Source organism: Podarcis muralis, chromosome 18 (assembly GCF_964188315.1).
Source record: "Podarcis muralis chromosome 18, rPodMur119.hap1.1, whole genome shotgun sequence".
NCBI classification, from domain to species: Eukaryota; Metazoa; Chordata; class Lepidosauria; order Squamata; family Lacertidae; genus Podarcis; species Podarcis muralis.
Window position 1 is genome coordinate 5465767 of NC_135672.1, and position 25794 is coordinate 5491560.

The 25794-nt window shown below is 50.0% G+C and overlaps 1 protein-coding gene across 4 annotated transcripts in view; it reads right to left on the reverse strand.

Moving 5' to 3' along the window:
* Positions 1–25794, reverse strand: part of KANK3 (KN motif and ankyrin repeat domains 3) — a 33918-nt gene that overhangs the window by 3831 nt on the left and 4293 nt on the right. The window contains exons 1-9 of one of the 4 annotated variants that reach the window (XM_077922062.1): positions 20197–20338; positions 19382–19465; positions 14126–15922; positions 12478–12577; positions 9271–9549; positions 5551–5641; positions 4253–4472; positions 2152–2294; positions 649–849 (exon numbers count right to left, since the gene is read on the reverse strand). In XM_077922062.1, coding sequence (XP_077778188.1) covers positions 649–849; positions 2152–2294; positions 4253–4472; positions 5551–5641; positions 9271–9549; positions 12478–12577; positions 14126–15922; positions 19382–19418 — 2868 coding nt within the window. In that variant the 5' untranslated portion in view covers positions 19419–19465; positions 20197–20338. Of the gene's footprint in view, positions 1–648; positions 850–2151; positions 2295–4252; positions 4473–5550; positions 5642–9270; positions 9550–12477; positions 12578–14125; positions 15923–19381; positions 19466–19912; positions 20030–20088; positions 20119–20196; positions 20339–25794 lie in introns of those variants that run through there. The other 3 variants (XM_077922063.1, XM_077922064.1, XM_028713659.2) reach the window with 3 other exon arrangements.

Consider the following 25794-nt stretch of genomic DNA (forward strand, 5'->3'; position numbering starts at 1 on the left):
CTTTCTTGGGCTCCATGATCACTGCAGATGGTGACAGCAGCCACGAAATTAAAAGACGCCTGCTTCTTGGGAGGAAAGCAATGACAAACCTAGACAGCATCTTAAAAAGCAGAGACATCACCTTGCCAACAAAGGTCCGTATAGTTAAAGCTATGGTTTTCCCAGTAGTGATGTACGGAAGTGAGAGCTGGACCATAAAGAAGGCTGATTGCCGAAGAATGGATGCTTTTGAATTCTGGTGCTGGAGGAGGCTCTTGAGAGTCCCATGGACTACAAGAAGATCAAACCAATCCATTCTGATGGAAATCAGCCCTGAGTGCTCACTGGAAGGACAGATCCTGAAGCTGAGGCTCCAAGACTTTGGCCACCTCATGAGAAGAGCAGACTCCCTGGAAAAGACCCTGATGTTGGGAAAGATGGAGGGCACAAGGAGAAGGGGGCAACAGAGGACGAGATGGTTGGACAGTGTTCTCGAAGCTACCAGCATGATTTTGACCAAACTGTGGGAGGCAGTGGAAGACAGGAGTGCCTGGCGTGCTCTGGTCCAGGGGGGTCACGAAGAGTCGGACACGACTAAACAACAAAAGTTCTAGGAACAATCAGACTGCTGCCTTTTGGATCCTATTCAACTCAGTACATAACACTTACGTTATCCACGATGGAAGCGTCGCAGTCCGGCTGAGTCAGCAGCAGCCTGACGGTGCCTGCCCGCCCGTGTTCGCAGGCGCACATCAGTGCCGTGGAGCCCTCTTCATCTTGAAGGTTGATGTCTGCCCCGCAGGACAGCAGCGCCTCCACCATCTCCTGCCTCCCGTGGCTGACAGCAAGCATCAGCGCCGTCTGGCCGGCCTGGAGCGACACAGACAAAAAAAATGTTGAAAAGCACTTTCTTATCGTTCTCAAATCTTCCGTTTCGTTAGCTCAAATGCAGGATTTTCCCGATGAGCAGCGCAGGGTGTCTAGTGAGATTCCTCCGATCTTGTTTAATTTTATTCTCAACCCCAAAAGCACTTTCTTATTCTAGTAATAATTATTCACAGTATAAATACCGTATTTTTCGCTCCATAAGACGCACCTAGTTTTTAGAGGAGGAAAACAAAACAAAAAATGTTCTGAACGAAACAGTGGATGTATGATTTTTGTGGTTCATGCTGTGGCCACAGACATGATATGTGATTTGACGGTGAGTTTGGGGTAGCCCAGTGCAAAAATCCTGAGGATCCACGTGGATCCAGGCTTTGTAACCACGTTTTTGCACCCCACAAAACAGTGGATGTGTGTGTTTTTTGGTGCAGGCTGTAGCCATGGACATGCTATGTGATCTGATGGTGAATTTGGGGTGACCCAATGCAAAAATCCTGAGGATCCATGGGCTTTTACCTCCCTGCTCCCAGGCAGCCTCCTTTATTGCTAGCGTCCCTTATCTCCCTCCCGATCACTTGCCAATCAGCAGCTTTGTTTCAACACCCCCTTTCCTCTTTCTAAAACAAAAACAAGATGTGCTTTTTGCCCCTGGGCAATTTGGCTCCAGGGACCACACATTCGCTCCATAAGTCTCACAGGCATTTCCCCTTACTTTTTAGGAAGGAAAAAAGTGCGTCTTAGGGAGCGAAAAATACGGTGATTGCCACTGACCTTTTGGCCTTTTCCCTTTCATTTGCCTATCTTTTTTCAATTTTCAATTTTGTTTGGACAAAGTAATGATCACAAACAGATAAGAATAAAAATGCGCACCCCACCCCCGAGACCGTTCCACTGTAACTATCCAGCCTCCCAAAATTTCAACACTTCTGGCGATGGTTTCACCCCTTTCTAACAGTAAAAATTTTACAAACACCTTCCATATCTCCTCCAAATCATTTCTCCTGCGTATTCCCCATCTTAACCTTAATTGGAACATGTTGATTTATCACTAATAGCTATATCGTACGTCTCTTTATACCAGTCTTCCGTTTTATATTCTGCATGCCCCTTCCACTTCCTAGCTACAATATGATGATAATAATAATACAATGCAATAATGATGATGATCATGTGCAGTATTCCAGTGCGCCTCTGAGCATGTGCCGACCGCCTAGGCTTCTTAGTTCCCTGATGCCCAATAGCAGAGGGGCTAGTAGCTGCTCCCCACTCCCCAAGCCCCATACATACCTGGCTAGCTTTGGCATTCACATTCCCCATGCCGAAAAGTCTCCGGACAACAGCCATTTCCTCTTCCTGCTCTACAGTTGCGAGTGCAGTTAACATCAGAGCTGTGTAGCCAGCTTTGTTCTGGTAGTTAACATTACAGATCCCTGGGGAGACGAGGAGAGAAAAATGCAAGAAACTGCCGCATGTACTCTGCTCATGGCTGTCTAAGTCAGTGTTTCCCAACCTTGTGCCTCCAGCTGTTTTTGAACTACAACTCCCATCATCCCTGACTAGCAAGACCAGTGGCAAGGGATGATGGGAATTGTAGTCCAAAAACAGCTGGAGGCACAGGGTTGGGAAACACTGGTCTAAGTCATGGGTAGGCAAATTAAGGCCGGGGGCCGGATCCGGCCCAATTGCATACTCAATCCGGACCACGGATGGTCCGGGACTCAGTGCGTTTTCACATGAGTAGAATGTGTGCTTTTATTTAAAATGCATCTCTGGGTTATTTGTGGGGCATAGGAATTCGTGTCAGAAACTCGATTCGACCGAGCTGATAAAGTTCATCCTCCTCCGGCCGAATCCTCCGGAATCTCCCTTCAATGTGATCAACAACCTGAGCCTTTGATGAGGCCTCTAGGCACGTTCCCAATGCGCAGAGAATCAAAGCAGCACGCGGAAGTGATGAGATTTATGGCTACATTGCAAAGAGGTTTTTTTTCCCCTAACAACAGTGGTGCCCCGCAAGACGAATGCCTCGCAAGACGAAAAACTCGCTAGACGAAAGAGTTTTCCGTTTTTTGAGGTGCTTCGCAAGACGAATTTCCCTATGGGCTTGCTTCGCAAGACGAAAACGTCTTGCGAGTTCTTGCGAGTTTGTTTCCTTTTTCTTAAAGCCGCTAAGCCGTTAATAGCCGCTAAGCCGCTAATAGCCGTGCTTCGCAAGACAAAAAAACCGCAAGACGAAGAGACTCGCGGAACGGATTAATTTCGTCTTGCGAGGCACCACTGTACGCAGACAGAAAAGAAATCATCCTCTCTCTGTGAAATCAGAGAGCAACTGAAACAAACAAAAGAACAGGAAACAAGTAACGTCACATCCGTCTCCTGTCTTCCGTGAGACTTCCAACAGCCTGGAATGTGTGGATTGTGACTCCAAAGCACTGCACAGTGGCAAACAGAAATTAACAATTCATTCATTCATTTATTTTTTCAAAATATAGTCCGGCCCCCCACAAGGTCTGAGGGACAGTCGGCCGGCCCCCTGCTGAAAAAGTTACTGCTGGGGATGCTAAACAGCGAAATCGGCGGCATTTATGTATGCGATTACAGCAGCAGGGATTCTCTACGCTCAGAAATTGGAGGAGGAGGAAGAATGGGTGGTGAAAATCTTGGAATATGCAGAGATGGCAAAATTGATGGCACAGATAAAAAGATACAAATTCAGAATCTTTTAAAGAAGGCTGGAAACCCTTTCTAGTGTATATAAAAAGTTATTTCCTATAAATGCAAAGACCCCAGTGGGGTTTGAAGTGTAAGAAAGTGGCAGAATAAATTAAGAAACACATTAGAGAAGATGAAATTAGATAAGATGGAACGATTGCATGTAATTTGAATCGTGAACATTGATGCTGGGTGAGTAGGAAGTCACACTAGTTTTGTTGAATTGGAATACAATTGTTGAATAACAAATGCAACTTTTTACAGGGAAACTATACACACACACACACACACTCACACACAGTGGACGCTCAGGTTGCGAACATGATCTGTGCGGGATGCACGTTCGCAACCAGCAGCATTCGCAACCCGCAGTGGCGCGTATGCACATGCACGGGTTGCAATTCAGAGCTTCTGCACATACGCGACCGCCGGGTTTTGGCGGTTGTGTATATGTGTGTGTGTGTGTGTGTGTGTGTGTGTGTATGTATGTATACACACACACACACACACACACACACACACACACACACACACATAAATATAATTTTAAAAAAGAGGTATGAATTAGACAAATTCTCCTTTAAACGCAAACGGAACAGGATTTCTCCTCCATTTCTGGCTGCAAGAGGCACTAACAGAGACTACGTTGGCGACCCCTGACCTTAGGGCCACTCACCTGTGTCCAGCAAAATCTGGACGATGTCGAAGTTGGAATGCGAGACGCTGTAGTGAAGAGCGGTGTTGCCATTGCCGTCGGAGAGGTTGACGACGTGCGTCAGCAGCGCGGGTGAGATTTCGGCAAAGGCCATCAGGTGCAGGGCCACCTCTCCGGCCAGAGAGGCCTTTTGGCTCGACAGGCGGAACCATTCCTGGAGGAGGAGGCCGGTGCTGGAAAGCTGGAAGCCAAAACAGAGGAGCGGTTTTGATCCCTTTCTCAAAAATCCTCGCTGCAACCCTGCGAAGTAGACTAGGCCAGCAAGATTTGCATTCGAGCAAATCTGGACCCCCATCTTGGGTGGACACTTGTGTGGGTTTCCAGGAGTGCGCACTGCTATAAGTGGCCCCGATCCTTTGAAAAATACAAGTGGAAAAGGCCCCAGCCACATAACCCTTTGGAGCAGGTTTTAGGGGTGCATTTTTTGGGGAAGGGGGGAGCTTTGATGCAAAAGAAAGAGTGATCCGGTCCTCATTCCACAGTCAGCTGACAGGCACTATTGGATATAACCCAGAATTTAATTGTTGCTGTATAAAACTAATTATGGGACGCGGGTGGCGCTGTGGGTTAAACCACAGAGCCTAGGATTTGCCGATCAGAAGGTCGGCGGTTCGAATCCCCGCGACGGGGTGAGCTCCCGTTGCTCGGTCCCTGCTCCTGCCAACCTAGCAGTTTGAAAGCACCTCAAAGTGCAAGTAGATAAATAGGTACCGCTCCGGCGGGAAGGTAAACGGCGTTTCCGTGCGCTGCTCTGGTTCGCCAGGAGCGGCTTAGTCCTGCTGGCCACATGACCTGGAAGCTGTATGCCGGCTCCCTCGGCCAATAAAGTGAGATGAGTGCCGCAACCCCAGAGTCGGTCACGACTGGACCTAATGGTCAGGGGTCCCTTTACTTTTAAAACTAATTAAAATGACAACAAACAAATCATTCCACCTTTCCTCTAAGGGGCGAAAGGTGACATACCTAGCTTGTCCGCTCTCCATTTTATCCTCACAACGACCCTGTGAGGTAGGTGGAAAGATGCAGCAAATGGCACCCAACGGGTTACACAGTGAGCTTAATGGCGGAGTGAGGATTCGAACTCGGCTCCTAGCCCCCACACTCTGACTACTACATCACACTAGCTTATGGAAGCCTTAGGAAGCTGCGTGCACCACCTTCGGAGGGCGATTGTGTTATTTAATGCGAATAATAATAATAATAATAATAATAAGTTAACGTTGATGCTCCCTCCGAGTGGTCAATCGGCCCCAACTCACCACCTCTTTGCTCTTTGGGGCGGCGCCATCTCTGGCCAGGTGGCTCCTCACCAGGAGACAAGCGTCCCTCAGCCGGGGACTCAGCTCAAACCTGTCAAAGGAAACAGCTTTTGAGCTTCCATCGAGTTGGAATGGACCCCCAGAGGTCATCTAGCCCAACCCCCTGCAATGCAGGAATCTCAGCTGAAGCATCCGTGACAGATGGCCCTCCAACCTCTGCTTGAAAACCTCCAAGGAAGGAGAGTCCGCCACCTTCCGATGGAGTCTTCTCGCAACGGCCATGTTTTATAAGCCCCAACGCAATCGAAGTAGCCGTCCTATAGGAATTTTCGAAGCATAGGGCTGCCAGGAGTTCAGCCTACACTCGAGTAGGACCCTGGCAGAGACACATGCCCGACTGGCATGTTTTCTCCCTCCTGGTCAATCGTTTGGTATCTTCATAAGCTTTCTTCAGCCCGAACATCACAGCGACCGATGCCAACCGGCACAGGCACACTTAGGAATCCACAGAGGCTGTACCGTTCACGTGACAGACCTCAGCAACTCAGCATTTTGGCCAATCTACTTTATTTACTGGACGTGGGTGGCGCTGTGAGTTAAACCACAGAGCCTAGGACTTGCCGATCAGAAGGTCGGCGGTTCGAATCCCCGTGACGGGGTGAGCTCCCGTTGTTCGGTCCCTGCTCCTGCCCACCTAGCAGCTCGAAAGCACGTCAAAGTGCTCCCTCGGCCAGTAAAGCGAGATGAGCGCCACAACCCCAGAGTCGGCCACGACTGGACCTAATGGTCAGGGGTCCCTTTACCTTTACCTTTACTTTATTTACATATAAACACACACAGAGCACTGCAACATGGCTCCCTCTCTCTCAGACAGACAAAGAACAAAGGACAATACAGTGGTACCTCGGGTTACATACGCTTCAGGTTACATACACTTCAGGTTACACACTCCGCTAACCTAGAAATAGTGCTTCAGGTTAAGAACAGAAATCGGGCTCCGTTAGCTAAAGTGGTGCTTCTGGTTAAGAACAGTTTCAGGTTAAGAATGGACCTCCAGAACAAACTGAGACTCTTGAGAGTCCCATGGACTGAAAGATGATCAAACCTCTCCATTCTTAAGGAAATCAGCCCTGAGTGCTCACTGGAAGGACAGATCCTGAAGCTGAGGGTCCAATACTTTGGCCACCTCATGGGAAGAGAAGACTCCCTGGAAAAGACCCTGATGTTGGGAAAGATGGAGGGCACAAGGAGAAGGGGACGGAAGAGGACGAGATGGTGGGACAGTGTTCTCAAAGCTACCAGCATGAGTTTGACCAAACTGCGGGAGGGAGTGGAAGACAGGAGTGCCTGCCGTGCTCTGGTCCAGGGGGTCACAAAGAGGCGGACACGACTAAACGACTAAACAACAACAAACCACTGTAGTCCCACTTCATGGAACACAGTAACAGAAACATCCTGTCTCCGTCACTTCCCACTCTGTGGAGTCAAAACATATACCGCCATGTGAAAGACAACAATCCCATGACTGCAATCACGGAGCAGGAATTCTAACAAGGGCGTCCCTGGATTAAGGGAGAAGAAAGCGTGAAAGAGAGCATTCGTTGAAGGATCAGTGCCAGATTTTGACTGGTGCGGGTGGTTTCCCCCACACGTGGCGCAAAAATTGAAGACCCATCATTGAAAAGATACACATGACCCCCGTCCGCCCCTGACAGCGTGAATGAGAGGGGATTAAAAGAGGCGTGAGGGAAAGAAAAAAAAGAGAATATTCTTATATGCTACAACGGCAACAAGAATATTAATAGCTAAAAACTGGAAAAGTGAAATGGTACCAACCAAAAAAGGAACGGCAGGATAAATTATTTGAATATCTTGAATTGGCAAAAATGACAGGTGCGATTAGGAGACGGCCTAACCAAAAATTCCAAAAGGAATGGGAAATTTACAGAGGTTATCTAAAAAAACCAAAACAGTGTCCCCAAGTCAAAACCTGGATTTGCTTTGATTAATTTTCACAAACCACAACATGGATTGCAAGTATTGTATGTGGAAAACAGTAGAAATGAAGAAAGGATAAAAGGAGTTTAACAAATAGACAAAATAGACCCATGTTGTGGAGGACGGAAGTCTATTAGAGAAGAAAAGGAATTGGAATTAAAGAATACGGTGACGTAAGTCCGTACATAAGAATTTATGGATTTATGGTTGTATGTATGCTTTTTGTATATATATATTCCCTTTGGGACGCGGGTGGCGCTGTGGGTAAAAGCCTCAGCGCCTAGGGCTTGCCGATCGAAAGGTCGGCGGTTCGAATCCCCGCAGCGGAGTGCGCTCCCGTTGTTTGGTCCCAGCGCCTGCCAACCTAGCAGTTCGAAAGCACCTCCGGTTGCAAGTAGATAAATAGGGACCGCTTACTAGCGGGAAGGTAAATGGTGTTTCCGTGTGCGGCTCTGGCTCGCCAGATGCAGCTTTGTCACGCTTGCCACGTGACCCGGAAGTGTCTCCGGACAGCGCTGGCCGCCGGCCTCGAGTGAGATGGGCGCACAACCCCAGAGTCTGTCAAGACTGGCCCGTACGGGCAGGGGTACCTTTACCTTTTATATTCCCTTTTGGTTGTTGTTGTTGTCATGTTATTATTTTGGTTATTTTATTGTGTGTTTCTTCATCAAGTAAGAAAACCAATAAAAAACAAAAAAACAAACAAAAAAGAGGTGTGAGGGGTTTGCAATTTACATTAAGCTGAGGCGTAAATTTAAAGGGACCCCTGACCATTAGGTCCAGTCGTAGCCGACTCTGAGGTTGCGGCGCTCATCTCACTTTAGTGGCCGAGGGAGCCGGCGTACAGCTTCCGGGTCATGTGGCCAGCAGGACTAAGCCGCTTCTGGCGAACCAGAGCAGCGCACGGAAACGCCGTTTACCTTCCCGCCAGAGTGGTACTTATTTATCTACTTGCACTTTTGACCTGCTTTCGAACTGCTAGGTTGGCAGGAGCTGGGACCGAGCAACGGGAGCTCACCCCGTTGCGGGGATTCGAACCGCCGACCTTCCGATCGGCAAGTCCTAGGCTCTGTGGTTTAACCCACAGCGCCACCTGTGGACGGACCTTAAATCAGAAGAGAAAACTCATGCCTCCCTCTGCCCCTTTCTCAGTTGTGTGTAGGGAGTTATGATGATGATTACATATTTATTTGTGCCCTCGGTTTTTTCCTGACAGGAACTCCAAGGCAGCTTACGGTTAAAAACAAGAACAGCTAAAAACGTAGAAAATCATTGACAGAATTAAAACTCGCTCACTCAGTCTATCTATTAAAAACATACAGATCAAATACATTAAAAACAGCATGGCACCAGCCCTTTCCTTAAAAGCAGCCAGCTCCCAAAAGCCTGTTGGAGAAGAAGGTGCTTCACCTGCTGGCAAAAGAGCAGCAAGGAGGGAGCTGGTCTGGCTTTTCAAGGCAGGAAGTTCCAAAGTTGCCTGGGAGGAGCCACCACCAATAAGGCCCTCTCTCATGTCCCCACCAAGAGGGCCTGTGGGGGTGGAGGGGGCGAGAGCAGAGCCTCCCCAGGAAATCTCAGAGCCCGGGGCAGGTTCACCTGAAGGAATAAGGTATTTCCGATCACCTTGTAGGGATTTGTGGGGCATAACCAGCACTTTTAATTGACGCCCCGAAACAGATCGGTAGCAAGTGGAACTGTTCTGTCCTGGATTCTAGGACTTACTTCTCCTTTACTTCCAGGGGAGTTTCTCCCGAGCCGTTTGCATCTTCGGCTTCCTCCAGATCGTGGCTCAGCACTGCCTCCTCCTGGGCGGCCCCTGAAACAGGAGTCTCTGAATCGCTGCCGCTGCTGTCCACACGGGAAGGCAAGTCGTCGTCGTCGTCGGTGGTGCTGGGAGTGTCACTGCCGAAGCCAAGCGGGGAGCCCTTCCTGGGGGACCTCTCCTCTTCCTCTTCCTCCTCTTCCTCCTCCTCCTCCTCCTCACTTGAGGTGCTCTCGTACCTGCCAGGACAGATTGTGGGGGATCAAAACGGGGGTCTTGAGGGATGCAACTCGTAGGCAAGCACACAGCCAGGTTACTCCTGGGGTTTGGCGGCTGGCATTCCTGCCTCAGAGGGCAGGAAATCTGTTCAAAAGGTATATAGGAATGAACATAAGCGCAGGCCTGCAAGTTCAGGCTGAGGGTCTGTACCACACCGACACTGTTTCTATCCCCCAGCCCACTCGCTTCAGCGAGGTGTTCCTGGGAAGACCACAAAGCAGGAGTCAATGGTCGCAGCCCTCCCTTGCGATTGCAGCTGCCTATCAGAGGTAGGGATGCGGGTGGCGCTGTGGGTTAAACCACAGAGTCTAGGACTTGCCGATCAGAAGGTCGGCGGTTCGAATCCCCGCAATGACGGGGTGAGCTCCCGTTGCTCAGTCCCTGCTCCTGCCAACCTAGCAGTGCGAAAGCACGTCAAAGTGCAAGTAGATAAATAGGTACCGCTCCGGCGGGAAGGTAAACGGCATTTCTGTGCGCTACATCATCCCTACAGCGCCCCCTAGTAAAGGTACCCCTGCCCGTACAGGCCAGTCTTGCCAGACTCTGGGGTTGTGCGCCCATCTCATTTAAGAGGCCGGGGGCCAGCGCTGTACGGAGACACTTCCGGGTCACGTGGCCAGCGTGACATCGCTGCTCTGGCGAGCCAGAGCCGCACACGGAAACGCCGTTTACCTTCCCGCTAGTAAGCGGTCCCTATTTATCTACTTGCACTTGGAGGTGCTTTCGAACTGCTAGGTTGGCAGGCGCTGGGACCGAACGACGGGAGCGCACCCCGCCGCAGGGATTCGAACCACCAACCTTTCAATCGGCAAGCCCTAGGCGCTGAGGCTTTTACCCACAGCGCCACCTGCGTCCCACAGCGGCCCCTAGCCATGGACAAATTAGCTCTTCTTTCTGCCTCTCCTCCAACCCGCCCCCCATTCAATTCACCCTCTACTTAAAACCTTTTCTTATGAGGCAATAATCGGTATTTTTATTTATAGACATATTTATGGGCATATTTTAAAGCCGATTTTGCACCTCCCCCCCGCCTGCCCACCTCACCACCCCCTAGCTACGGCCCTGGCCTGGGGGCACATTTGAAAATATGTCACGAGCACCAAAAACACACACACAACCCATTTCACAGAATAAAAGATGGCGATGCTCAGAATACCCAGGGCACAAAAAAACAGGCAAAAATTCCCACACCCCTTAATACAAAGCGCTGGTTAAAGAAAGCAGGTGACATTTGCAAAGCAACCCTCCTCAATTTGTGTTTTTTAATGGTAAAAGCAAATGGCGAACGCCAAGATGGGTATTTGAAGGCTCTGTGGTGTCTGAGTCTTAAGGACTGACCATTAAGAAGCAATCATCATAGAAGGAACACATCGGCCCTGAGTGTCTGATGGCTGTGGTTTTGCACTATGACAGTGTTCAGTCTACATTATGTAGTTTGTGGCTTTTAATTCAGATATGGTTTCTGAAGCATGTTGTTTCTAATGACGGAGACTTAGGGTTTTGACTTCTTGGGTATCACTGGGAAGTTGAGAGAAGTTTTTAAGGTTTGATGTTTTATCGTGTTTTAAATATTCTGTTGGGAGCCAACCAGAGTGGCTGGGGAAGCCCAGTTAAATGGGCGGGCTATTATTATTATTATTATTATTATTATTATTATTATTATTATGGAACAGGCTGAGGATTCACCCAGTCTCTTTGTGAACCACTTTGAGGCTTTTTTAAAACCACCACCACCACCATCAAGCAGTGTTCAAACGCGGGTGGTGCTGTGGTCTAAACCACTGAGCCTTGGGCTTACCGATCAGAAGGTCGGAGGTTCGAATCCCCGCAATGGGGTGAGCTCCCATTGCTCGGTCCCTGCTCCTGCCAACCTAGCAGTTCGAAAGCACCTCAAAGTGCAAGTAGATAAATAGGTATCTCTCTGGCTGGAAGGTAAACGGCATTTCCGTGCGCTGTTCTGGTTCGCCAGAAGCGGCTTAGTCATGCTCGCCATATGACCCGGAAGCTGTACGCCGGCTCCCTCGGCCAGTAAAGCAAGATGAGCGCCGCAACCCCACAGTCATCCACGACTGGGCTTAACGGTCAGGGGTCCCTTTACCTTTATCTGACTAAATAGCATCTGTAGGGCTATAGATTCCCCACCTCTGCTATAATCCCACAGCTATCTCTCCAGGCTCCAAATACAGTGGTACGTCTGGTTACATACGCTTCAGGTTACATACGCTTCAGGTTACAGACTCCGCTAACCCAGAAATCCTGGGACGCGGGTGGCACTGTGGGTAAAAGCCTCAGCGCCTAGGGCTTGCCGATCGAAAGGTCGGTGGTTCGAATCCCTGCGGCGGGGTGCGCTCCCGTCGTTCGGTCCCAGCGCCTGCCAACCTAGCAGTTCGAAAGCACTCCCGGGTGCAAGTGGATAAATAGGGACCGCTTACTAGCGGGAAGGTAAACGGCGTTTCCGTGTGTGGCTCTGGCTCGCCAGATGCAGCTTGTCACGCTGGCCACGTGACCCGGAAGTGTCTGTGGACAGCGCTGGCCCTCGGCCTCTTGAGTGAGATGGGCGCACAACCCTAGAGTCTGTCAAGACTGGTCCGTACGGGCAGGGGTACCTTTACCTTTACCTTTAACCCAGAAATATTACCTCGGGTCAATAACTTTGCTTCAGGATGAGAGCAGGAATCGTGCGGTGGCAGCGGGAGGCCCCATTAGCTAAAGTGGTGCTTCAGGTTAAGAACAGTTTCAGGTTAAGAACGGACCTCTGGAACGAATTAAGTACTTAACCCGAGGTACCACTGTAGTTGAAACTTCAGCATCGAAGACACCTGGGTCTCCTCTGCCATCCTGAAACCCCCCCCCCCAAAAAAAAGAGAGGAAGCAAAAAAGATTCGTACTCGCCATTCAGAAAGCCCACGAACTGGAGGCTTCTCCTCCCACTACCTGCCTCCGTCTTGGCAGGGCTGCCTCCCTTCTTCATGATGGATTTGAGGGCTCCTGGGGGGGGGGGGGAGGAAACAGAAGAAGGAATGTTCTTTAGGCACTGGCAGAAGTTCCTCCACTTTGAGCAGCTACCTATACCAGGGGTCTGCAACCCGCGGCTCCGGAGCCGCATGTGGCTCTTTTACACCTTTGCCGCGGCTCCGGGGCGGATACTAGCGAGGGGAGGAGGCGCATTGTGCGCCCCGACACTCCCCACTATGGCGGGCGCTGTACTGGCTGTGACGTCGCATGGGGGCGGTGCGTGCGTTAGTCACGCACCGTCCCGACATCACCTTCCCGCCCGCTGTCAGATCGCGGCTCCGGAGATATATTTGTTTTAAATGTCGCAATGGTTTTGCGGCTCCCAGTTTTTTTCCCTTCGGAAACGGGTCCAAGTGGCTCTTTTTGTCTTAAAGGTTGCAGACCCCTGACCTATCCAGACCCAATGGTGGTTTTTAAGCTGCAGGGTGAAATTTAGCCATGGGACCAGTGGGAGAACATTAAGGGTTCTTTGCATAGCTGTCAACTTTTCCCTTTTTTAAAGGGAAATTCCCTTATTCCGAGTAGGATTCCTCGCAAGAAAAGGGGAAAGTTGACAGCTATGTCCTAGGGGCAGCCGCAGTTATTGCATGGCTCAAGTCTTCCTGGTAAAACATCTGCTATACTAAAGGCTCCCTCATCATCATCATCATTTTAAATTTGTATACTGTCTTTCTATCTTACAACACTCAAGGCAGTATACAGGCTGAAGAAACAAAAAAATGTTCATCTTATAACAATCTAATGCACTACAAAAATGTGACAATAAAGCGAAACTTTAAAATAAGCAACCTACATCAAAAAAGTAACATTCAACAATTATTAGAATAGTATAAAGTAATAATAACATATAAAAGTTAAACAGAAATCCACTCAACAGTTACAAGAAATACCGTATTTTTCGCTCTATAAGACTCACCAGACCACAAGACGCACCCAGTTTTTGGAGGAGGAAAACAAGACAAAAAATATTCTGAATCTCAGAAGCCAGAACAGCAAGAGGGATCGCTGCACAGTGAAAGCAGCAATCCCTCTTGCTGTTCTGGCTCCTGTGATAGCTGTGCAGCCTGCATTCGCTCCATAAGACGCACACACATTTCCCCTTACTTTTTAGGAGGGAAAAAGTGAGTTTTATAGAGCAAAAAATACGGAAATTTCTAAACAACAAACACCCCCCTCTTCCCTCTAGCTGTTCTTCCCAGGCAGGTACGAAATGCACTAGAATTAACTGAACCGCGCTGAAGCACAATGAAGAGCATGAGTGGTGCGGAATGGATGCTTTACTGGAAAATACAGGGAAGCCTCCCCCGCCCCACCCAAATCTCCAGATCTCCAGCTGCGGTCTCCCAGTGTGGAGGGAAGCACGCTTTGCACATCCTCAGAGGTCCGAAATAAATAAACAAAGCCCAGCCCAAGCTCCAGGTATGCCTGGATGCAAAAGCAGCGGAAATGGGAACATTCGGATTTCGGGCAGGTTGCAAATAGACTCGGGCTTTGAGCCGTGTTTAACTGAAGGAGGCTCACCAGCGCCTGTGGGGTTTTTTCCGGAATCCCGTTGCACACACACAACCTCCTGGTCCCTCGCCACGGACTGAGGGAGCAAGTCCAGATCCGCACCCAAACTCTCTGTTTGCAGGGATGATTCAGAAACTCCGCATTCCAGCAGCTTTCCGGGTTTCACAGACGCGTCTGTAGCCGTGCCGTGGTCCGGCTCTGCCGGAGCGGATCTGCCGTCCGCCCCGGGAGCTTTGCTTTCCGCCTCCGGAACAATCTGGGCAGCTTTCCCCCCACATTGCACAGGGGCAAGACCTGGAGATTGCAGGCTGCAGCCAACTCCGACACTGGTCACTTGCGGACAGCAGTGGACGGCCTTGTCTGCCATTTCGATGTGGGTGCCCACAGCTTGACACTGCATGGCTGGAGCAGATTCCATGCTGGCCTCCGCTGTCAACGGCCGGGCCATCGTCTCCTTGCTGGTCAAACTCTTTGGCAACCTTGAGCAAACCTCCACCCTCAGCTCCTCGAGCTCATCGCTGGCCTCCTGCAGGTGTCCCTCTAGCATGGAGATGACCTCTCGTTGATGTTGGACCGTCTGCTGAAGCAGCTGGATTTCCTTCTCGGCCTCCGACGAAACCCCGAGTAAGGACTCCATTACCCACACCTCTGCGTCCTTGGTGTGAGTTTCGCAGCCGGCGGCCACCTCTCGGCTCGGCTTCTGGCACCGGTAGTAGAAGACCACCTCGTTCATGTCCACCTCTTCTCCGACGCCAACAGACCGGCACGTGGGCTCTCCGGTTTTGGAAGCGGCAGCTGCTCCTCTGCTCATTTTCCTGGCTCTTTCTGAACCGGACAGTTTCTCCGTCAGTCTCTTCAACTCGGTGATTTTACTTGTCCTCGCTTTCGAAGGCTCGCCGTCGTTTTCGACCTTGGCACCGGCCCGAGAGCCTTCCTTGCCCTCGTCGGGAGCCCCTGAATTTGGAGACTTGGGGGGGAAGTTGAAGACACAAGTCTCGCCTCCGTCCATCTCCAGCTTCTCCCACAGCCTGGCCAGCAACTGCTCCTTCTCCTCCTTCAACCTGCAAACCTCCTTTTCTAGAATGGGGATGGTCTTCACTTGCTCCTCCATCTCCTTCAGCTGCCTGAGGGCTGTGGCCATCTGCTCCCGGACGTGTTGGAGGTGGGCAGGTCCAACGGCTGTGGCTGGCGTGCTCCTTCCTGAATTGGAGGGGCTTAACTTGACGGAGCCTGCAAGGCCTTCCCCCGTCAGAGAGTGATCTTGAGGAGACACAATCCTGGGAGGACTACCAGGCACCCCGATGGCTGCAGAGGGTCCCCTTGCCAGCAGACCCAGTTGCTGTTCTTCCAACCGCTTACTTGTCTCCTGCAAGGTTTCCTCCACACGTGTGTTCCTCACCAGCGATTTGGGAGGAGGAGGAGGAAGGAGATGGATGATGGGAGATGGAGACGTGGGGAGCGAGGCCTGTTTGCTCACGGGCTCCTTGATGTCGGAGGAACTGCCCCACAGCCTGTGGCGTGGGGAGAAGGCTGGTTTCCGATCCGCGCTGGTGATCGACGAAAGGGACTCCGTGGAGGTCCAGCCGCTGGTTTGGCCTCGGGAAGAGTTAGGGGCCTGCTTGGCCCCCTTAGACTTGCGCTGCGGCAGAAGCTTCCGGAAGCTTTGGCCTTTCTCGATATCGTCGACGTACTTGAGGAAGTCGAGATCCAGCAGGAAGCCGTAGGGGGTCTCCAGAGAGTAGGACGCCTTGTCTCCACCCTCATCCTCCTCCTCCTGGTCGCGGTACAAGAAAGGTCCCCCAAGATCTGAAAGCAAGATGGACACAAACATGTATCAAAAGAAGAGCCGTCAAGGCGGTATGAACTCTTCAGCCCAGCCTAGGACAAGAGTTTTCCAGGTCCGTGTGCCCATTTGGAATTTCCTAAACATATTGTGGTTGCCAGAACAAGATGGCCGCCACAGGGGGAGGGGCTTGGCCAGTCGCAAATCGATTTGTTGCTTGTTCACGTTGAGTGTATGTTGCTCAGTGCTTGACTAAGCCACTTCTGGCGAACCAGAGCAGCGCATGGAAACACCGTTTACCTTCCCGCCGGAGCGGTACCTATTTATCTACTTGCACTGGCCTGCTTTCGAACTGCTAGGTTGGCAGGAGCTGGGACAGAGCGACGGGAGTTCACCCCGTAGTGGGGATTCGAACCGCCGACCTTCCAATCAGCAAGCCCTAGGCTCAGTGGTTTAGACCACAGCACCACCCACATCCCTACAACCCCTGACTTAGGGGGACACTTAGGAGGCCCTCGATGGAGAATTGGGCTGTAAATGCCAACCCCAATTTTTTACCATACCAATTTGCCATAGAGGAGAAATTGTAGGTTCCTGTAGTTTGATGTACAGGCTTCCTTCCTCTGGCCAGGGGTGGAGTCTTGCACACAAACACACACAAACACAAAGCGATAAAGTCTTCCACCCCATTGTGTCCCAGAGAGGCTTCCTCCTCTTGGCTGCAGTGACAGATATATAGAATCCTGGAATCACAGAATCGTGCTTTCCAAAGTGAGAATGTGGTGCTGGCAATGCCAAGGTTGCAGGTTCGATCAATGCAGTTGCATATTCCTGCATTTCAGTGGGTTGGGCTAGATCAGGAGTCGGCAACCTGCGGCCCATGGGCCACAAGCAGCCCACGGGGGTCGTTTAAACCAGTCATAGGCAAACTTGGCCCTCCAGATGCTTTGGAACTACAATTCCCATCATCCCTAGCTAACATTGGCTCCCAGTACGTTTCCGAGCACAATTCAAAGTGTTGGTGTTGACCTTTAAAGCCCTAAACGGCCTCGGCCTAGTATATCTGAAGGAGCGTCTCCACCCCCATCGTTCTGCCCGGACACTGAGGTCCAGCTCCAAGGGCCTTCTGGCGGTTCCCTCATTGCGAGAAGCAAAGCTACAGGGAACCAGGCAGAGGGCCTTCTCGGTAGTGGCGCCCGCCCTGTGGAACGCCCTCCCATCAGATGTCAAAGCGATAAATAACTACCTGACATTCAGATGACATCTTAAGGCAGCCCTGTTCAGGGAAGTTTTTAATCTGTGATATTTTACTGTATCTTTGGTTTCTATTTATTTTTTTAAAAGATATTTATTATGATTTTCAAAATATTACAAAATGAAAAAAGAAAAAAGAAAAATACAAAATAAAAATAGTTAAAAACAATTCCATCTTTCCATTACTTATCTTTCATTTGCTTGTTTCCCGGACCTCCTCACACCTCCCTTTTTTGTATTCCAATTCAATTTGTTAGTTTAGCAAATCCTCTCCCTCTTTGTTTATCCTAGTCTTTAATCTTAAAGTATTATAACATTAAATGTTTACCTGTTAATAATCCATTTTTTCATATTCCTTTATAGCATTACAGCTAAAAACCACTTAACTTCTTATCCAACATCATTCTAACATTCATTAATTTTACAGTATTTCTGTAAGTAGACTTTAAATTTCTTCCAGTCTTCTTCCACCAACTCTTCTCCCTGGTCTTTGGTTTCTATGGAAGCCGCCCAGAGTGGCTGGGGAAACCCAGCCAGATGGGCGGGGTACAAATAAATTATTATTATTATTATTATTATTATTATTATTATTATTATTATTATTACAGGACTAGTGGTCAGGGATGATGGGAATTGTAGTCCCAAACACCTGGAGGGCCGGAGTTTGCCTATGCCTGGTTTAAACCGAGCCACTCTCTCGGCGAGTCCCCATGCGCTGTGCTAAACTGGTGCAGCGTGGAGCGAGGACTCGCTTCCGCGACGCCGGAATTCATGTCTGCACAGATGCGATCCAGCCCATGGAGCAATCTCCGCTGGAGTGAACCGGCCCAGGCGAGGTAAACCTTGCTGACCCCTGGGCTGGATGATCCTAAGGGTCCCTTCGAACTTCGTGATTTTATGAGATTGTGTGATGGCCTGGGATTCGGACTCGGATGCTGAACCTGAGGGATCCCAGCCTGCACAGGATTCCCTGCCTCCAGAACCAGCTGAGCCAGGGCTGGGGCATGAGCCTGAAGGGTCCTCACCTGTGCTGGGTCCTCAGGTGCAGGCACCAGCTGAGTCTGCTCTGGCTCCTGAGGGGATGGAGGACCCATTGCCTGCAGGTGCTCCACTCTCAGCCCCGTCAGAGGAAGGAGAGGTTGCCTCTGGGTCCAGTAACCCTCCAGCCTATCCTGAGCTGCAGAGGCTCAGGGCAGAGAGGCGGGGGGAACTAAGTTCCCGCAGGAGGAGCGCTCGCCTCCAGGCCAGGAGAGGCGAGTCACCTGAGGATCGGGGCCGCTAAAAGCCAGCCAGCCCCAGTCCCAAGTTGCGGGAGCAACTTCCTTGTTTGTCGGTTCCTGCCTGAACCCCGTCCTGCTTTCCTTCCAGAGCTCCTGACCTCACCTGACTACCTGCCCTGCATCCAGCTTCAACTTTTACGGACTGCCTCCATACTGCACCTTCGACCTCAGACTGGACTCGGACCTCGCCTTTCAGTTAGCCCACGGGACCAGCACAGATTGGGATTCTAAACATTCTTTATGTGCAAAAGACCCCAGGGTCCACCATCAGGAAACCCAGGCAGGGCTCGGGAAAGGTCTGTTCCAAACCCCCACAGAGATGCCGTCACTCTAGAATCTAGATGTTATACTGAGCTAGATGGATTAATGGTATGATCTGGCAGAAGGCAGCTAGCACCCTATGGGATAAAAGTAAAGGTAAAGGTACCCCTGCCCGTACGGGCCAGTCTTGACAGACTCTGGGGTTGTGCGCCCATCTCACTCAAGAGGCCGGGGGCCAGCGCTGTCCAGAGACACTTCCGGGTCACGTGGCCAGCGTGACAAAGCTGCATCTGGCGAGCCAGCGCAGCACACGGAAACGCCGTTTACCTTCCCGCCAGTAAGCGGTCCCTATTTATCTACTTGCACCCGGGGGTGCTTTCGAACTGCTAGGTTGGCAGGAGCAGGGACCGAGCAGCGGGAGTGCACCCCGCCGCGGGGATTCGAACCGCCGACCTTTCGATTGGCAAGCCCTAGGCGCTGAGGCTTTTACCCACAGCGCCACCCGCGTCCCTACCCTATGGGATATCTCCCACTAAATTCTACTCAAGAGTAGACCCATTGTAGTTAAAGGCCACGACCAACTTAGAACCGTTTGTTTCAGAGGATCTGCTCTGGCAATGCCTAGCATGGCATGCGACCCAATGTCCTCATCGCAAGCAGAGTGAAATAAAATAAATTTCTCATTACCTGGGAGATTTTGATTCAGGTGTGCGGACTGGGCCATTTTCTTCTGCTGGATCCTCCCGAAGTTTCTGAGAAGGCAATGGGAACCTAGAAGAGGTGGGGAGGAGTAACACTTGGGAGTTAAGACTCATATATTATTTTTCTGTGCACATCTGTGCAGCAGCCGCGTAAAGATGGACCACTAAACGCCGTGGGAGTTACTGGAGTACGCAAGCGCTGGGTTCCCCTGCGTGGCCGGCAGTGTCGTGCACCCTTACCTGCAAGTAAGCCCCATTGAATTGGTGGGGTTTACGTCTTAGGCTTGCCCCACCACAATATGTCTTAAAATAGGTAATGAGCCCTTGGCAGCCCCTGTTGACTTCTGAGATCCCAAACCACATCACTGTAACAAGGAGGACTAGGAACTTGCTTCTTTTTTTTGACAGCTGAAATTGTCAAGAAACTGAATCCAGAGCCCAATAAAACATTCTCATGTGCCCCCCCCCGACCCACCCAACACACACACATTGTGCAGAATCACAGAAGATGCACCACCTAGTTTATAAACTCATCTCCAACACCCAGAGGTCTCACTTCCAGCTGCGTTCGCCAGCAGCAGTTCTGAACCCCTTGTTTTGCTCTCAACAAATACGGCAAAGTCACAGGGTCAGGACTTCCCCCATTGCGGCTGTCCCCGAGTGACAACAAGCCTCTGAGCACGTGCAGACTACCTGCACCCCGGGAGAGAAGCGACAAGAGAGCCACCTGGGACTTAGAAGCACGCGTCTCCCAGGCCTCCAGGCTGATAAATTGAAAAACCCCTCCTTGTTAGGACTTGCCTGCCTGGGATCAGCACACATTCTTCCTTCCCTCTTCTGGCAGCATCTCTGCATTGGCTCGCGTCCTAGACGCCTGCCTTTCGGAGCACAGCTTCATTCCTGCCCCAGGACCGTGTGGGTTTTCTCGACGGCAAACCCCCCACCCCCCCAGTAACACCCACAAGTCCAGCTCTGCAGCTTTCGCCTTGGCTGAATTGCCGGCTCGTCCCAAACGGCTGCAGATGTTCAGTTTGTTGTTGCTTTTTTCCACAAGCGTCCGAGATGCAAATCAGAGTCCAGCTATTTTAACGTGGCCAAAGGGTGGAGTGTTTTTAGTTTAGTGCAGAGAACACAAGACGGGAATTCATACGTGTGTGTGTTTAAAGTACACCTTGCATGCTTGCATGAATCAGGACAGCGGACGTGTTTGGGACGCCAGCGCAAACCGGGGATGGCATTCTCCAAAGCGGTCTCTGGGACCAATTCCTGCCCCTTTGGAGAGCTTTCAGACGCTGGCTGCTCCTTCTCGGCTGGGCAGCATCAATCAATCACACGTTCTAAAATTAGCTTCCCTTGCGGAGATGAAGGGCCCTTCGAAAACAGCGCTGACTGCCTCTTGCCCCGAAATGCCAGGAATGAGGCCTTTTCAAAATCCCCAGACCAGGGGAAACAGCAAAAGGAAAATAATAAGAGGGACAGGACAGAGAACCATCTCTCAGCTGAAGAACTACCTTGGGGCAAATACCGTATTTTTTGCTCTATAAGACTCACTTTTTCCCTTCTAAAAAGTAAGGGGAAATGTGTGCGCGTCTTATGGAGCGAATGCAGGCTGCGCAGCTATCCCAGAAGCCAGAACAGCAAGAGGGATTGCTGCTTTCACTGCGCAGTGATCCCTCTTGCTGTTCTGGCTTCTGAGATTCAGAATATTTTTTTTCTTGTTTTCCTCCTCCAAAAACTAGGTGCGTCTTGTGGTCTGGTGCGTCTTATAGAGCGAAAAATATGGTACCTTTCTGCCTAAGCTGAAATTTTCCAAGCGTCCCGATTTCCCAGGGACAGCCCCGGAATTACGAGAGCCATCACAGATTCCAATCTGATCCCTGAATGTCCCTGAATTTACCTTTTCCTCCGCGTCTCGGAGAACAATTAAAAGTTGGCGCTTGTCTGTGTAGGGGCGAAAACGGAGCCCTGTTTATCCTGAAGATAAAATCCCTGACCAAATTAAGAGAACGGTGAAACTGGCATACGAAGCCCTTCCTTTAATTCTGAAGGGAAGAGTCACCCATCCACCTTAAATTATTTCATTGCAGTGCTTCCGTTTCTTAGGAAATGCACGGAGTGTTTATTCCTTTATTGTAAATGGAGTCTTACAGTGCCTAGTCAGAAGTAAGTCCCACTGGATTCAATGGAGCTGACTCCCAGGTAACTGGGTCAAGACTGGGCAGCCTCACACCGCAATCCTACACATTTTTACTCAGAACTAAGTCCTACTGAGTTCAATAGGATTTGGGAGGCGGGTGGCGCTGTGGGTTAAACCACAGAGCCCAGGACTTGCCGATCAGAAGGTCGGCAGTTTGAATCCCCACGACGGGGTGAGCTCCCATTGCTCGCTCCCTGCTCCTGCCAACCTAGCAGTTCAAAAGCACGTCAAAGTGCAAGTAGATAAATAGGTACCGCTCCGGCGAGAAGGTAAACAGCGTTTCCGTGCGCTGCTCTGGTTCGCCAGAAGCAGCTTAGTCATGCTGGCCACATGACCCGGAAGGTGTATGCCGGCTCCCTTGGCCAATAAAGCGAGATGAGCGCCGCAACCCCAGAGTCGGTCACGACTGGACCTAATGGTCCAGTCCTACCTTCCCGCCAGACCTTGTGGGGGGCCAGACTATATTTTGGGGGGAAAACAAATTCCTATGCCCCACAAATAACCCAGAGATGCATTTTGAATAAAAGGACATATTCTACTCATGTAAAAAACACGCTGATCCCTGGACCATCTGCGGGCCAGATTGAGAAGGCGATTGGGCCGCATCTGGCCCACGGGCCTTAGGTTGCCTACCCCTGGACAAGATGGAACCCCTTCCAATAATTCTATGATTCTAAACTCCTGCCCCCCCATATCACCGGCATGCCCCGAATTGGGCAAAACGGCTCACTTGGCATTGTACTGGTTTTGGAATTCTCCCCATTGTAAAACAACAACAACGTTGAGTTAGGTCGCCAGTGCAGAACTCAAAATGGTTTTAGAAACACGGAGACCCTGGGAAGCATTCAAAGTGGCAGAGCTCTCTGGGAACGACAGGAAGTCGCAGGGAGCAGGATTCTGGGACTGGATCTGGGCCAGGAAGTGATCTCATTGTCTGTCGGCGCTGCAAGCGTTGAGCCCAGATGCAGCAGGACCTCTCCCCCAGCAAAGAACGGTGCGGGTGGGAAAATAACTGTCCCCGGTGCTGTGAGCCAAAAGAAATGGGTGGGGAGAACCAGCCGAAAGCCAGTCCCACCTTATCAGGTCAAAAGTGGGTTACTTTCTAGATAACTCCTGGGCCAATGAAAACACAAGCCGGGTCCAGATCCCACGTCACCCAGAGAGCCCCACACAAAGCAGTAGATTTCACTGAGCATCACTGGATACAGATCACAGGCTTGGAAGTGGCTCGGGGTATCATCCAAGGTGTGGCAGTGTGTATGTTGTGGCGAGGGGCGGAATGAAGATTGCTAAATTGGGTGGCCAGCTACAGGAGATCATGGGGCACCATTTAGGGCTTTGAAGGTCAGCACCAACACTTTGAATTGTGCTTGGAAACGTCCTGGGAGCCAATGTAGGTCTTTCAAGACCGGTGTTATGTGGTCTCTTAAGCAGACAGATATATTGACCCATCGCCCTTTTGCAACCCAGTTCATCTTTCCAGCACGAGTAGGCCATTTCCTATGGAAGCCTGTATCTCCAGGGACCAGCTCACGTCTTGCACCAATTCTGAAACTGTTTTGCTTATCCAAACCAGAGTGGCATAGTGGTTAGAGTGACCTACACATAATTCCGAGCACAATTCAAAGTGTTGGTGCTGACCTTTAAAGCCCTAAATGGCCCAGTATACCTGAAGGAGCGTCTCCACCCCCATCGTTCTGCCCAGACGCTGAGGTCCAGCTCCGAGGGCCTGGTGGCGGTTCCCTCGCTGTGAGAAGAGAAGTTACAGGGAACCAGGCAGAGGGCCTTCTCGGTGGTGGCACCCGCCCTGTGGAACGCCTTCCGTTCAGATGTCAAGGAGATAAAGAACTATCTAACTTTTAGAAGACATCTGAAGGCAGCCTTGTTTAGGGAAGTTTTTAAAGCTTGATGTTTTATTGTGTTTTTAATATTCTGTTGGGAGCCGCCCAGAGTTGCTGAGGAAACGCAGCGCGGTATAAATAAGTTGTTGTTGTTGTTACTGGGACAGACCAGGTGTGACCTTAGGGGCCAGTCGCTGCCTCTCTGCCTAAAGCTACGTCACAGGGGTTTTGTGGGAAGTAAACAAAGAGGTGGAAAAATCATGTACAGTGGTACCTCGGGTTACATACGCTTCAGGTTACAGACTCCGCTAACCCAGAAATAGTGCTTCAGGTTAAGAACTTTGCTTCAGGATGAGAACAGAAATCGTGGTGGCAGCAGGAGGCCCCATTAGCTAAAGTGGTGCTTCAGGTTAAGAACAGTTTCAGGTTAAGTACGGACCTCCGGAACGAATGAAGTACTTAACCCGAGGTACCACTGTATTGGGCTGCTTGGAGAAAACTGATGGGGTCTAAAATGTCAGGAATAAAAAAACTTGCTGTTGAAATGGAATACTCAGGATGAAACGGTGAAATCTGCTATGATTAAATGGGCACAAGACGTTGGACATAACATAATGATGGCTGACTGGGAACAGTTGTGGACCACAGGTATGAAGTTCACGGCATATAATGCCTTAAGAGAGAATATTATGAAAATGATGTACAGGTGGTACATGACTCCAGTCAAGCTTGCAAAAATCTATCATTTGCCCGATAATAAATGTTGGAAATGTAAAGAAACTGAAGGTACATTCTTTCACCTTTGGTGGACGTGCCCAAGGATTAAGGCTTTCTGGGAGATGATATATAATGAAATGAAAAAGGTATTTAAATATACCTTTCTGAAGAAACCAGAGGCCTTTCTCCTGAGCATCGTAGGCCAATTGGTGCCAAAGAAGGATAGAACTTTCTTTATGTATGCCACGACAGCAGCAAGAATACTTATTGCAAAGTATTGGAAGACACAAGATCTACCCACCCTGGAAGAGTGGCAGATGAAGGTGATGGACTATATGGAACTGGCAGAAATGACCGGCAGAATCCGAGACCAGGGAGAAGAGTCGGTGGAAGAAGATTGGAAGAAATTTAAAGACTATCTACAGAAATATTGTAAAATTAATGAATGTTAGAATGATGTTGGATAAGAAGTTAAGTGGTTTTTAGCTAAAATGCTATAAGGAATATGAAAAAATGGATTATTAACAGGTAAAAATTTAATGTTACAATATTTTAAGATTAAAGACTAGGATAAACAAAGAGGGAAAGGATTTGCTGAACTAACAAGTTGAATTGGAATACAAAAAAGGGAGGTGTGAGGAGGTCCGGGAAACAAGCAAATGAAAGATAAGTGATGGAAGGATGGAATTGTTTGTAATTATTTTTATTTTGTATTTTTCTTTTTTCTTTTTTTCATTTTGTAATACTTTGAAAATCTTAATATCTTTTAAAAAAAATATGTCAGGAATAAAAACAAACGGGGGAAAATAAAAAGCGCAGCTCCTGTGAACCCCCCCCCCGGCAGGATGGGCTTCCCAGAAGAGGGAGGAGGAGTGGGGGACATGGAAAATAAACCCCATGAAAGGAAGTGGGACAGGGGTGGGAAGAGTCCCAGCTTCCGTAAGAGAAGGGAAATTACAGAGGGCCTCCATCCGTTGTGGGAAGAAAACCATTGTCTTGCTCGGCACGACTGCCAAGATCAGCGGCCGGGCGACATCGCAGGCTTCCTGGAGAGGAACAGACAGTAGACTAACCGCCGGCTGGGACAAGCTTGTAATCCGTAGCAGCACACCCTTACTGAAAAGCATGGATGCAAACAGAAAGCTGCCACATATATTTGCTTTCCCCCCCATTTTGCAGGTCCCTGTCTTCCCACCTTTAAGGGTCCAGTGCAGGTGTGTGGACCCCTCCAGGTCATGGGTAGGCAAACTAAGGCCTGGGGTCCGGATTCGGCCCAATCGCCTTCTAAATCCGGCCCACGGACGGTCCGGGAATCAGCGTGTTTTTACCTGAGTAGAATGTGTCCTTTTATTTACAATGCACCTCTGGGTTATTTGTGGGGCCTGCCTGGTGTTTTTACATGAGTAGAATTCGTGCTTTTATTTAAAATGCATCTCTGGGTTATTTGTGGGGCATAGGAATTCGTTCATTCCCCCCGCAAAAAATATAGCCCGGCCCCCCACAAGGTTTGAGGGACAGTGGACCGGCCCCCTGCTGAAAAAGTTTGCTGACCCCTGATCTAGGTTCTTGCTGAACTACAACTACCAACAGCCCCAGCCAGTATGGCCAATGGCCAGGGAGGATTGAAATTGTGAGTTTTAGCGT